The 15,088-nt window shown below is 38.6% G+C and overlaps 1 protein-coding gene across 1 annotated transcript; it reads right to left on the bottom strand.

The window, feature by feature from the left end:
- Window positions 1-13,411: 13,411 nt before the first annotated feature.
- Window positions 13,412-15,042, bottom strand: VTJ83DRAFT_5287 (uncharacterized protein; the record flags this gene model as incomplete). The annotated part of the gene is made up of 3 exons (XM_071011870.1): window positions 13,412-13,737; window positions 13,813-14,133; window positions 14,199-15,042. The coding sequence occupies 3 exons, from the start codon at window positions 15,040-15,042 to the stop codon at window positions 13,412-13,414; spliced, it is 1,491 nt and encodes a 496-aa protein (XP_070864662.1).
- Between the last annotated feature and the right edge of the window lie 46 nt (window positions 15,043-15,088).

Below are 15,088 nucleotides of genomic sequence, written 5' to 3'. Positions count from 1 at the left end.
TTCTTACGTAGTCATCCTGCTCTTAAGATTCAGAGGCCTCGGAAAATTAATTCGGCTTGTATTAAGGGGGCTATACCAAGAGTTATCCGGCCGTAGTTCCGTTACTTTAACCTTCCAGCTATCGACCAGGTACAAGTAGCCAACCATTGGAATATAAACCAATATATAGCCTTATAAAGAGCATTAATACTTATAATCTAGTAGTCAGTACTACTAAAATCCGTACTATATAACAAAAACAGCCTGGCGCCAGGATCTAGACCTCGTTCATCGATTATATCTCGGTGACAGGAGTATCTCCCCTCTGTTATTATCCTTAAAGACAAACACCTTTAATAACAATAGTTTCCGGTAGACAAGAGCGACTTTAAGGACTAGGTTGTTACTGTAAGTGAAAAAGGCTATACTAATACAACTAGTACCATTTACTAGCTTAAGAAGGTCTTTATCCTATATATATAGCGCCTACGGATCTAAACGAGCATCGTTTACTAATACTAGACAGCTATAACAGCTATACAGAGTACAAGTTTATACAATACTGATTTCTTAATAATATCTAACTTCTTTACCTTCTGCTGTATACCTTTTATATACTTTAGCGTCTCGACTTAACGATATTTGGTCCTTTTAAAAAGGCTTACTGTGAAAGGCTTAATTGTAAAGTATTGTACACCGATATATCTATTATTAGTAAACGGATAATACTTTAGTACCTTATATCAGAGTATACAAAAGCGTTAAGGAGCTGGAAGATTAAGTGTATATAGTGAGCATTAGATGGTAGCTAGTTTACACTTTTAACCGTTAATAAACCGTTTACAACTAGAAAGCTTGAATAACTTAACGAAAGATATATATACTCTATAACTATAAGATACTCTTGTAACCCAGTAGTTTATTCCATTTACTTATTTAGGTTCTATAATAATTATATCAACACTACACCAGAGAATCGAGATATAGAAAAGCCTAGTTAAAATAAAGGACGACGTTAATAGGGTACTTATACGCAGGCTTTTATTCCGTAAAATCCTAGAAGGCCTTTAACGAAAAAGACTTCTAGTTAGCTTACTTAGACTAGGATAATTAGGTACCGAAGACTTCCATCGATGCTATAAAGCCGACTAGAAGAAAGAAGGTGCGTCTGGATTGTGATAAGGTTTTTATAAATATTAAGCAAATGTATATAGCCTGGGAGGGGGTTGGCCGAGTTTAGGAGAGCCCTATTGAAAAGAGCGATAGAGAACGTATTTATTCTACTACTTTCTGAATCGTTGTTAATTCGAGAAGGGTGTAGGTAGGTAATAGTAGTCGTAGTAGTATATAGGTCGGCAGACGTTACGAGGTGTCCTAAAGTAGGTCGTTCCTTAAGTGGATAGGTTAACTTTTATTAGCAAACTGAATAACAGGTGTTATTTTATATATATACCTTATTGGAATATACGTATTTGTTTTCCTACCAATTAAATTTAATATACGTTAAAATTTTAAGCTTAGGAAAATAGCCTTTTATACTACTACGGCTTCTTTAGCTTAGTATAAGCTACTACTATTACTATCTTATTCGTTTTAATCAAATGTAGCCTGTCTTCCTAAATATACAAATATATCAGCGTATATCTATCTTGCTTGGTTTTAGTTTATAAAGTGTATAAAGTACTACAGCTATTTTCGTAATCTAATATAGAGTAGCCGTAATAATATTAAAGGGCAGTATAGATTAATAATATATATAACGGATTATAGTATACAACTACATTGCAGAGCCTTAGTTGTAGACGTGAGAAGCAGGTTTTCTTATATAGATTGGTATATTTCTTGATAGATATCTAAAGCTACCATCTATATAGTGTATAAAAGACCGAATTTTATTCTCCCGCCTTTTTCTCAATTTTTATACCGAGCCTCGAACAGTTATTTACTCGCGGTTCGTTTTTATTCTCGACTAAATATATAGCGATGTTGTTTTTCTACAGAATCGGTTGAGTAATAACTCTGCTTATAATATATTTTACAGTTCCAAAGAATTATCTGTTAATAATACCTTTAGTAGAACAGCAATAAATATTTCTAATTTAGCCGATAAAGCTTGGTTAGGCACAAAGGAAGACTTCTACCTAAAGTAACTAACCTCTCGGTACCCTACTCAACTTCCTCCTGGTATCACAATAGACTAGATGTATACAACTACGTAGTATGTATATCCAGCAGTTATTCTCGGATAGTTGTCGCTATATACGATACATAATGTACAACCTATATAGGACTTAGCTATATAAAAGTCTTGGCTGTATGTAACAACTGTAAATCTAACTGTCCTAGGCCACAAACTATTATTTGCTTATTTTTATAAACTGGTCCTAACGGTACTCAAGACAACGGTAAAAGGCTGGGCTTTTCTTATTTCTTGTTACTCTTCGGATTCCTAATGAAAGTGTTGGATATTAACAACAAGTAATTATATATCGGTGTTTAATTAAAATATATTATACTAATGTATCGATAAGGATCCGAAAATAATGTAATTTGTCTATTGGACCCTACCGGGAACACTTAAGGGCTGTCTTCACAGTATACTTATTAAATAAACTACCTATCCTGTATTATATAATTTTTGTTTCGTAAAGAGTTTGTTTACGGTTTAAGTCGATACCTTATTTTGTAGAATACCCTTCTTTTAGAATATCTTGTAAACATACTCGAGAACACCCAACCATCTGCTTTTCTACTATAAAAACTATGTTTTCCTTTTTATTCTTTTATTATAAAGTGAAACCTTCTTGTAGCCCTGATAATAACTTCTATACAGGCTAATTTAAGGGCCGTAGTAGCTGAGATTCAAGCCTAAATTTATAGTGATTATATGGTAGCTACCTAGTTCAGGGTCTTCTAACTCCACTCTTTAACTATGTTAACAACCGCTGTTAAACGCGGAAGGGAACCTTTACGCTATTTTATGCTCTATTAGCAGTGGAAGAATATATTTTACCGACTAGGTTTTAACTAAGGAAGCTATTGGTTATCTACTAATTTATATATAAATCCGGGAGCTCGCTAGCTGTATCGCTCGGACGATTAAGAGTAGCCGACTATATAGGTAGACGCTATATAAAACGTTCTATCGCTTTTAATTACGTTTTTAAAACCCAGAAGATTCGGAAAACCGAGTCAATTTAAGTTGATAACGTTGTAACTAAGGTATTACATCTTTCGTTTAACTGCTTTAACCTCCTGACTATTTCTTACATTCTGGTTAAAAGTAGGTTTAATATATATGTAAGGTTTAGAAGGGCAAGGATATTAGCTCTATTGTTATTAGAAGATCCTAAACCTATATAAACCAGAGGAACTGTAGTAGTACTCGTGTATAGACCTCCTTTATTAGATATATATTAGTAACCGGCTAGTCCTTGCTTTCTATTGTTGTAATAGTAGTTTACAACAGATCTCTTCTTTTTATTTCAAGACTAGAAGTTTATAGTAGCTAAGATAGGTTGGATAATTATACTTAAAGGGAAAATTAAATAACGTAGCTAATCTATAAAGCGGCGGCGAGCCTTAATATTCCTATTAATGCCCAATCCTACCCTACTTCCAGCACTCTACCGAGACTTCTCCTAGGCTTCGCTGGGCCAGTACCGGTCCGGGTCCTGCGTTACAGCTCTTAGGGCCCAAGTCTTTAAGGTCCACTTCTAAGTAAAGCTGTCAGAGCCGGAGGGCTGAAAAGTGGGTCCCGGACCGGGAAAGTGGGCCCGGACTCGAAGAAGTGGGTCCAGGCTCAAAGAAGTGGGCCGGGGAGCGATAAAGGATAAGGGTGGGTCCCTAATCGATAAGAAAGGCTAATCGATAAGGGAGTCCTTTATACCGATGAACGGGCCTAGGCCTAAGAGACCGTACCTTTCGGGAAGGAGTAGTGGGGGAGCTGAGCCTACTGAGATATCGGAACCGGGGAAGAAAGGAGATGGAGGGCGTAGCGGAGGCGTAGAGGAGGCGCTTCCCCTTTAGATAAGAATATAAGTATAGGATTTGGCTGATAGGCGGAGGACGGTGTAATAGGGTACGGAGGTGTGCGGGGACCGTACGCGGAAGGTATAGGAAGGATAAGGCTAGGGCGACTATAGGTAAAAGATGAAAGGAAGGGAGTTGTATACTATATTAAAGGAGGTCAGAGTTTAAAATACTATCTAACCTCCTTGTAACTATCTACGTATAATCCTTATATAACGGCTACGTATACTTTACTTTTATTGTCTTTTACTTCGGTTAGTATACCCTTCTAAAAGCTTTGGCTCTAATATATTAAACTCTCCTTCCTAAGAAGGGCGTTAAACCGTTAAAGGTAAAAATGGCTCCGCGTCGTACTCTACGCTCTGTATAGCCGTCCCGCCCTATAAGCTTACACGATATAGGGACGTCTGCCTCCTCTAATCCGCTACTGTTAACGGTCCTTCCTAAAAAACCGCCTACTTCCTATAAGTAGGGCTAGTAGCCGGACGGAGGTATTAAGGTTGTACCCGACCCTCTGGACGAAGTATATAATAAGCGTTAACGCTAGGAGCTAGCCTAATTGGATAGATAAATAGCCGATACCCGATACGTAAAGGAGTTATGGTGTAGGCGAGAGACGTTTATACGGATCCTATACGAGGATAAAGACGTTTAAGAAGAGAATATTTAACTATAGTAGCTAACCCTTGTATATAAAAACCCTTCGGCTCCTCCGCTACGTATTTATAGCGGGGGTACCCCGCCTGCTAGGACCCCTATATACTCCGGAGAGGACTTTACTGCGTTAGACCTCTTTATTTACAAATATTAGTCTTTTTTAGCGTAGCGAAAGAGTAATACTAATCTTACAAAAGCTGTATATAGTTCAGGGTTAACTGCTTTAATAAAGCTATAAGGTCCGCCTAGCTTTAATACAATTATAGGTAAGGGTAATACGCGTTAATTAATAGTCCGGTAACTTAGAAAGAATTTATATAATTCTTTAAAGGGCGGATATTTAGTTTTAATAGCTCTGTATCCGATCTGCTTTTATAGTTTACTTAAAGGAAGGATAACAGGGTTTTTAAGTTCTTTGATTATTATAACCTACGTTATAAACGATATATTAAAGAGATACTGGAAGCGGGCTACGTTTAAAAGATAGTCCTTTAATTACGTTTAGAAATCACTAATAGTATCCTTAACCGATACCCTTCTATATTAATTACGTTTAGGGAATTAAAAACCTTTATATACGAGTTTAAAAATATATAGATCTTTAAAGGAACCTTGTAGTATCGAGGAAAGAATAATAAAAGCGTTACTATTGCGTTTACACTATAAACCTATACGGTACTCTGCCTACCCCTAGGGGCTTTACAGTCCTATTATATATACGGACGGGAAGGCTATTTTATATAGGACTGCTGAAGCTAAACTGTATTTATAGCAATAGCGTTACGAGAATATACTTGTTGTATATATAGAAAGCTAAGGTATATTATACTTATCTGCCTTTAAAACATCTGTTCAAACTACTAATATATTAAGTATTCTGCCTCTAAGTATTTTTAATTATAGGACGACTGGCTATATAAGTTCGTTTCGAGGGCTCCGACTAATACTAACGTTACGCTGATTAGATATAATTAAAGAATAGTTGTAGCAGCTTAAGATTAAAAAAACGTAGGGATATATTAAAGGATTGAAGCTAAAGGATATATTTAGGTTAACGGTACATAAGCCTAGATAAACGATTTTTTAGATATAAATACCGATATTAATTTAATTAGCTGTGGCTTCTTTACAAAGTATATACCGGAAGCTAACTTCTTCTTTTATCCTAGCTTTATATCCGTAGATAACGTCTTTATTATTACTACTATAACTTATCCCCTACCCTTCCGAATAAGGGATAACCTAGGATATAAATATATATTTCTATTATACTTTATTATTATTAATATTACGTTATGTACTACTATTCTTAGTATACCCTGGTACGAGATAGCGTAACTATAGTTCGACTTCCGTAGTAAATCTTTTATTTACCTGCCTTTGCTTTGCTATTACGGTTTATTTATAGAATCCGCGCTGGAATAGATCTCCTTTCATATCGTTAAAATTACCGTTAAATTACCCAGGGATAAGGAAGTTAAACTAACGCTTTTCGTCCTTCTAAAAGTATACGTAGATTATAAAAACGTTTTTAATAGTACCGAATACCTACCGTTCCCGGCATATACTACGCTTAAACATCGTATCGACCTTAAAGATAGCTAAAAACTACCCTGGAAGCCTATTTACCTACTAGGCGAATATAAGGCTGTTACATTATAGGAATAGATCGATAAAGTATTATAAAAGGGATGGATCTAGCCTTCTATAAGCCCCGCAGGAGTATTAATCCTATTTATACTAAAGAAAGGAAGGGAGCTCTGCTTCGTCGTCAACTATTGTACGTTTAATTAAATTACGTATAAGAATCGTACCCTGCTACTACTTATTAGTAAAATCCTGGACCGACTAAGCTAGGCTAAGATCTTTACAAAGATTAACTTTAAAGACGCGTATTATCGGATCCGTATTAGGAGTAGTAATAAATAGAAGACTACGTTCCGAATATATTATAGGTACTATAAATTCCTAATAATACCGATAGGGCTAGTAAACGCCTCCGCTACCTTCCAGACTTATATTAATTAAATATTAACGGGACTAATAGACGTTACTTATATTGTCTACCTTAATAATATCTTTATTTTTAGCAAGGATAAAGTATTATATAAGTAGTATATATATAAAGTACCAAAGCAATTACAGAAATATAGCTTCTATATTAACGGAAAGAAGTATAAGTTCTATATAAATGAAGTAGGCTTCCTAAAGTATTATATATCGTCTATAAGTATTTCGATAAAGTATAAGTAGGTTACAGCTATTACGGAATGGAAACTCTTATAAAGTATATATAATATTTAAATATTCCTAGGGTTTGCGGGATTCTATTATTAGTTTATTAAGGAATTTACTATAGTAATAACGCCCTTAACAAACCTATTTAAAGGTAATAGAAAGTAAGCGCTTTAACTAACCCTAGCTGCGGAGGATATATTTCAATAGTTTATTAAACGTTTCTAAGAGGCGTTTATCCTATAGTATTTCGATCTGAGTTTCCTTATCCGTGTTAAAATAGACGCTTCTAAGTTCGTAATCGGGGCGGTCCTCTCTTAGCTACGAGAAGGGCGCTAGTATTCTATAACGTTTTAATTACAAAAGATAACTAGCGAAGAAATACAGTATAGGACTAGTAAAAGTAAACTATTTATAATAATCGATACGTTTCGTACCTAACGCTATTACCTCCTTTATACCTAGTACCCGGTAATAGTAATAACCGATTATTTAAATTTTATAGCCCTTTAAACTAAGAAGTCTTCGGCGCGTACATAGCAGCTACGTTGGAACAAAGAGCTAGCCGAATTCGACTTCGTTATTTAATATCGCTCGGGCCGACAGAACCTAGCAGATAGACTATTAAGAAGGCTGGATTATAAGGGGGACGAGAATGGCGAAGAAAAGGCAAACGCTTTAGCAACGCTACTATAGAAGCGGGTAGTATAAGGAATACCCGGCCGAATAATAATAGCGTAGGAAATCTCCTTAGATACGTTTAAGCCCGTCCTAAGAATAAGAAGAGATAAAGACTTAACGGCGTAATAGGATATATTATTAGGAATAGAGCGGGGCGTTTAAAAAGCGTAGCAGAACCGTAAAAGAGAGTTAATAACGCTTAGAGAAGCGTTGTTAAAAGTAGAGCCGTATAGTATAAAAGCGGCGAAGAGTAAGAAAAGGATAGCGAAAGAAGCTATAAAAGAATTAGAAAGCGAGATAATAAGTAAGAAAACGCTAAAGTTATAACAGATACGTCTAACGAGAAAAGACTCTACTAAGCCTAAAAGGCAACCCTATTATACTAAGGAAAGTTTACCGAGACCCAGGAAAGCGTTTAATTACTATAATCTTATCGTTATTACTACTATATAAGCGGAGGAAAAGAGATAACCTAAGGGTACGAGAGTAAAGTAAGACGGTCCATTACTAGGTTTACAAAGAGAAGCGGGAGGACTGAGAAACCCTGCTGAAAATAAAAAAGTAAAGGAAGCGTAAGAAAAGTAAAGTTTAAGCCTATAAAAAGAAGCAGGGCGGTTAAAAGACCCTGTAGAGACTAAACTAAGCTGCCTAGATAAAGAAGTAACCTCCGAGATGTAAAGAAAGCTTATTAACCGTATATAAGAAGAGTAGGTATAAGATCGAACGCTACTACTATATACAAAGGCTAAAGGATAGGCCCGAGACAGTATAAGGTGCTGGAGATACTAAAGATATATCTATATACCTTTGGAGATATGTAGAGAGCTCTTCGCTAGCTATTACGATACGTAAACGGACAGCTAGACGGAACGGGTAAATTAGGTGGTTAAGTAATACCTCTAAGATTTCTATAACTATAAGTAAAGCGACTAGGCACCGTACCTATAGCTTACGGAGTACGCCTACAATACAGCTACGTATTTGGCTACATAGAAAACGCTAGCGTACCTCCTATTCGGATTCTAACTAATAGAACCTAACGACCCGTCCTTTAACCGTAAACAACGTATCCTTGTAGCGGAAGCTAGGATAATAGAGTTAACCGAGAAACGAAAGGATATATACAACCTCCTGGAAAGAATTAACGAAGTATATATAAAGTAGTATAATAAGAAGCGTATCTATCGTACATTTGAGATAGGAGAGTAGGTTTAGCTGGCGATAAGGAATCTAAAGCAGAAAAGGCTCTGCAGGAAACTCTTAAACAAATATATCAGGCCGTTTAAAATTAAAGAAGTCGTAAAGGATACAAAGATAGCTTACCGATTAGATCTACTACGGTACTATAAGATTTATAATATATTTCTAGTCTTTAGTTTAAAATCCTTTGAGGGGCTTACCCTATAAGCGTATGTATATTGTAAACAAGTCGAAGTTAAGCTTAAAGAAGAGTATTAGGAAATAAAAGCTATCCTAGACTACCGGAGTCCTTTAAAGAACCGTCAATACCTTATTAGATAGTAAAGCTACGGTGAAGAGGACGATTTATAGGAGCCTAGGGACTATATCGATAACAGCCTACTAATACAAATATATAAAGTATAAATAAAATGGAAGCTATTAAAGCCAAAGCGTTGGACAGGTATAGACAACGTAGAAGGAAATTAATACTGTTTTATTTAAAGGTATTAAATACTATAAACGGTTCGTTTAATTAGGATGAACGGCAGAAATACGCTAAAGGCATTACTAATATACTACCTACTTTATAGCCTCCTCTTTACTAGAGTTATTAACGCTACTCTCTTTATTATCCTTTTTATTTACTATTATAGCGTTATTATTATAATCGTTACTATTAAGTTTAATAAGTATAGTAGCGATAGCCGTCTATATAACAGTCCTCTAGCTGCCACTAGTATTAGATAGTATACCTTATATAATAAAAGGGGCGAAAGTAATAATAAGGATAGTAATCTAGAGAATAGTAACGGGCTAATGAATAGTAAGAGTAATAATAGTATAGTGGAAGCGTACTAGTTAAACGGGAAGATCCTAAATAGTTATAAGAACGTTATTAAGAATAGTAGGGACGAGCGGGACAAATATATTACTAAAGGAGCGTAGAAACGTATATAGCGTTACTTTAAGGGCCCCCTACTCGCTTTAATAAATAATAAAATCGGGGGACTTTACCGAAGGCGCCGACAACGTTATTTTAAAACGCTATTACGTCTCGCTAGTCAAGTACTAAACGCGTTGCTTAAGATCGGTAGTAGACTCCGAGGCTATAGGGTTATAAAACGCGTCGAAGTAGTAAAGGAACTTGTATATTACGGGCAGAACTATAGGATAAAGCTATTTAGAGTTAGCTAAAGGAATTTAATATATTTGTAGTAAGGATACTACGCTAAAGGAAGGGGAGCTACCTATAGCGTAATAAGAATAGTTGGAACTAGCGTAGTTAGCGTAGTAGTAGCTATATTAGCTTAAGAATAAATGGTTAGTAATAAACGGTATAGGCGTAGCGGAGGTATAGCCGGAAGTAAACTTATTAGTTTAATAAGGATAAGCCTTAGTCTAGTCCTTTATATTTAGAAGGGTTTTTAAATACGGATAATAGTTATACTAGGTTAGTAATTAAATAGAAAAGATATAAAAGTTACGAAAGGAGTTTATAATACTAGCCGGAATAGGCTGTTAATATCGTAAGAACCTTTAGGCTCCGAAAAAAGGTTAGGCAAAGATTAACGGCTAGAGCTTTACGAACTAGTTAGTAATTAAGCGACCTAGGAAACACGGGAGCAGCGTATTCAATGTAAAAACTTCTTCTTCTTCTTCTTCTTATCCTTTTTCTTTTTATCGTTTTTATTTTTCTTATACTTCTATACACTAGTTAGCCCGAATTATTAGGACCTACGCTATTAATATACTTATATAACGATCTTTACGGCTAGAAGATAAATCTAATAAAGATTAGTATAATAATTATATTAATCTATTAACGAAAGCGTTGCTAAAAAGCGAACGATTACACTACTTAGACCTGTAGGCGTCGGATATTTTTTAGTAACTTAGCACGTTAATAACGATCTTAGAGTAAGGGTTAATCGTAGGAGGACCTATTATTAGGTCGATTTATTAAAAAATAACGTTAAATTCGTCGATCTAACGGATTACGGTAAAATTAAAGGTAAAAAACGTATTAGGAGAGTAGTGTAAGCAACGATTTTGCTAGGAAATTTACAAAATCGCTAACGATTACGGTAAGGTAGTTGGGAGGAAGGAGAGAAAGGAGGGGATTTATAGAAAGATTATTATAAAAAGAAGGAAGAATTTAAAAGTCGTTAAAGGCTAAGCAGGAAATAATTATAAGAAGGCTGGGTAGGGCTATTCTTTGATTTAGCTATAATAAAGAAAACGAGGATAAAGAAAAGGATTTTAAAAAAGGAGCCTAGGTAACTATAACTTTAAAAAAACTATAAACCTCCTTTTAAACGAGCCTAGTTATAGTTATAACCCCTTAGCGTTATCGAACCGATTGATCGGCTATATTCGATTAAACGTTAGGCGGCGGTAACGCTTTTACCGTACGGTCCTGGAGGTTCTTAGGGACAGGAACCCGGGAGGAGGAGGGCTTTATTAGAGCCGGAGGGTTAAAAAGTAGGTCCCGGACCAGGAAAGTAAGTCTAGATTTAAAGAAGTAGGTCCAGGCTTAAAGAAGTAGGCTAGGGAGCGATAAAGGATAAAGGTAGGTCCTTAATCGATAAAAAAGGCTAATCGATAAAGGAGTTCTCTATACTAACGAACGGGCTTAGGCTTCAGAAACTGTACCTTTTAGGAAGGAGTAGTAGGGGAGCTAAGCCTACTAAGATATCGGAACCGGGGAAGAAAGGAGATAGAGGGCGTAGCGGAAGCGTAAAGGAGGCGTTTCCTCTTTGGATAAGAATATAAGTATAGGATTTAGCTGATAGGCGGAGGATAGTATAACAGGATACGGAGGTACGTAGGGGCCGCGTAGGGAAGGTATAGGAAGGATAAGGCTAGAGGGACTATAGGTAAAGGATAAAAGGAAGGGAGTTGTATATTGTATTAAAGGAGGTCAGAGTTTAAAATACTATTTAACCCCCCTGTAACTATCTACCTACAATCTTTGCGTAACGGCTGCGCGTACCTTACTCTTGTTCTCCTTTACTTCGGCTAGTATACCCCCCTAAGAGCCTCGACTCTAACAAAAGCCTAGCTTCTAATACCTACAGAGCAGTTTGCAGGGTTAAAGAAAACTTAAATAGAGAGAGTAAAGCTTAGCCTACGAAACAAGTAGCTTAATGTATTATAGTTATATTAAACCGTTGAGTAGCAGTATTAAAAGCTAATGGGTTATATTTTTAACAAGTTCGTATAGAGTATTTTAATTTATAAACCGGGGTATTAGCTTATTTCTTATAAGATTTACCAAGGTAATATAAAAAGAGGTGCTTATAACCATTATCTCGCTTAATAAGTGTATTGCCTAAGTATATATCTCAAATACCTGGCCGTTGCTTCAGCCTTGGAATTTATACTAGTATTTTTATTTACAACTAGCTTTAAACGCTACGTAAGTTATTGCTTTAATAACTACAGGCTAATAACGTTAGTAACATAAGAGCCGATATTAAGTTAGAGCAGCTTACTTTCTTAAATGATTAAGTGCTCGCTTATTACATTTGCTTAAGCCAGTACTCTTCGGGGTATAAAGTAGTAGCAGGGTACGAGAATACTCATCTTACTATAAATATATAGGTTGTATAGAATACCACTTTCCAGGATTACAGAGCGAGAAGAGAAGTTTTGAACTCTTACCTTCATAGCTATTTTATTAGCTGCATTCGGAACGTTTTTAAATAAGGAGTTGCATTACGTTGTACAATTGTAATCTGTGTGAATATCTTATATAACACCGTGGAGCCTAAAATGACTGTTGCCAGACAGGACTGTCCTTGCTAGGCTTTCAATACGGTTAAATTGTTAGCTTCGTAGTCTACTATTTTAACCTAAGTTTCAGAGAAATGACATAGCCATCAAAAACAGCACTTAACGAAGATACAGTCACCCTAACCTGACCTCTTAACCCAGCACAAATTCCTGCAATATTTAAAAAACAAAGCACACCTTAGAAGCGACGTCTCTCCTAGTGCACGGTATTAACTATTCAACCGTATCTCGTAAATTTACACCGCTCGTGTCCTACAGATAAATCTCGTCTGAATACTATTAGAGAGATGTTGACATGTATAAAGACGTGTGGTAGTCGGAGCCCTCAATCCAATGAACTTGGTTTGCCGTGGCCCTTGGAATCACCTTTAGCAGGGGGTGCGGAGACCAAAAAAGTACTCGGATATCCTGAGAAATGGATAGGAAGCTCTGGAGTGTGACTTTTGGATCAACGACAGTTATAAGGAGCGCCCTATCTTTCAGACGTTGGTCACCTGATTTAGTAACGTCGATTTGCTCCTATATGCCAGAGTAGCGTGCAGTTAACCCTAGTACCCGGAGCAAAAGATATTCCCTGCTTTCGATATCTGTTGAGTATCATACAATGCAACACTGTATTTATGGAGGGGTGCTGTGTTGACAGCATATAATCTCGTGACTGCATTGACGTTCGTTCAATTCTGCTGCCCAAGAGAGACTATACCTGCTTCGACCGTGCTTGACTACCTAAGGCTTGAAAAATCAAACATGGAAGCCTCATATCGCCTCCGGCAACTTATATACACTGGTTGTTTAAACCCCGAAGTCTGACTTGCAGTATTTGTCAATTATCACGGCACCGTTTCGTTTCCTAGACTCCTGCTAATTGAATCCCATCACGGGTGCTCAGAGCAAAGGAAGCATCAAGAGTCCTGTCCTCGCTCACCATACTCCCCTCCCTGTCGCTGTCGCTTCCATCAAGCCTACCGACATATGCTCCTCTCTTCCCAACAATGTACCGACCACCGTCGTGGGATTCAAGATCCGAGTCCTCCAATTCGCTCGTGGAGCTTGCCATTTCAGCTTCAGACGTCTCGTACTGGTTTCCACTCTCCGATTCTTCCGCAGCCATGGCCAGCTCCTCTGCCAGGGACATCCGCCGTTTCAGAAGCGGCCTTTCCGGTGGAGGACCAAGTGCTGCATGCTGCTTAGCATTTGGGTACCTAGGTAGGATGGGGCTGTCAGACGCCGCGGGCGGATGGATGTGCTTACACTCTTGTCGGGTGCCTTGTATTGTATTCCTCCGCACGAACGACCGCGCGCCGAGCTGGTCAGCGAAGACGATCCCGCTGCTTCGTGTGGCATTGCTCGCAGACTTCGGCCTGACGGCGGGACTGCCGAGCGTGATCGATGATGGTGGTTGAAGGGTGCTATTTCCGGGTAGAAATCCGTTGATTTGCACCTCTGGGATTTTCACCTGGGGTGGTTCGTTTCCTCCTGGAAGTGAGCCTAGCTCTTGTCGTTGCAGATCGAGAGCCCGGAGCAGCAAACGGTTATACCCCTCATAGAAGTGCTTCTGGAGAAGGTTGATATCTGCATCGGTCTTGGTCAGACCCCCCTCCCGAGAGACGGGGAGAAGCCCCAAGGTGACAACTCACCACCGCCCATTCTCATGGCTTTCAGCTGGCCCTCGGCAAACTCAAGGGATTCAATGGCAACGTGAATGGCGGACTGTACGCGCATCTCTGCGCGCAATGATGTCACTAACTGGGAGTCTGGCTTGCTTGGAACGTCGGTTGCGACGTCCCAGTGGTCAGCCGTGGGACTGGCTTTCACCGGCAGAAATCTACCGAGTCGGACCCGAGGTTGTTGTCGTGACGATGCTCTTGTCGATGATGACCACGGGGAACGGGAATCCGGAGATGAGCGAGGCGGGGTTGTCTGATTGTGGCTCCCTGCTGGTGTGGATTGGTGCTTGCTCGAAGGACGGCCTCCCGGGTTGTGAACGAAGGCCCGGGGCGTGGCCTGATAGGAGGCATCGCCCGCAGATGTTGTGCTCATCCCATATATTATTGGTGACGTTTTCTGGTCAAGCTCGGGAAGCGTCTTCTCCAAGGAGGCCAGGAGCTGTCCGAGAGTAGGACATAACACCTCGCCGAGCCGTTCTCGTGACTGCTCCTGTGGTAGTAGCTCCTGGAGCATCCCGAGGGCGAGGTTCAGGCTGGCGCTCATGGTGAGCACGGCGCCGACCAGGGTCTCCTTGTCTTCTTCCGGTAACGGCCGCGGTTGTGAGTTAAGTCTCTCGATGGCCAAGATGGGGCTGTGAGCGATGGTGTCGCGGCGTATTGGGCGGAACAGCCATTCTGGGAACAGGGACATAACGTGAGGTGGAAGTTTGTCCAGATGCCGGAGTGGCCAATCACTTTTCCCGATATCGGCTTGACGTCTTTGCTGTTGAGTGTTTGACGGCTTTGGGAGCCGGGCTTGAAGAATGCGTGACATCAGAGACTGTGAGCTGAGAGTTGAGGGGCGCCTCGCGGTTTGAGTG

Source organism: Remersonia thermophila, chromosome 5 (assembly GCF_042764415.1).
Source record: "Remersonia thermophila strain ATCC 22073 chromosome 5, whole genome shotgun sequence".
Classification (NCBI taxonomy): domain Eukaryota; kingdom Fungi; phylum Ascomycota; class Sordariomycetes; order Sordariales; family Chaetomiaceae; genus Remersonia; species Remersonia thermophila.
This window is presented reverse-complemented; position numbering and strand designations above follow the sequence as displayed.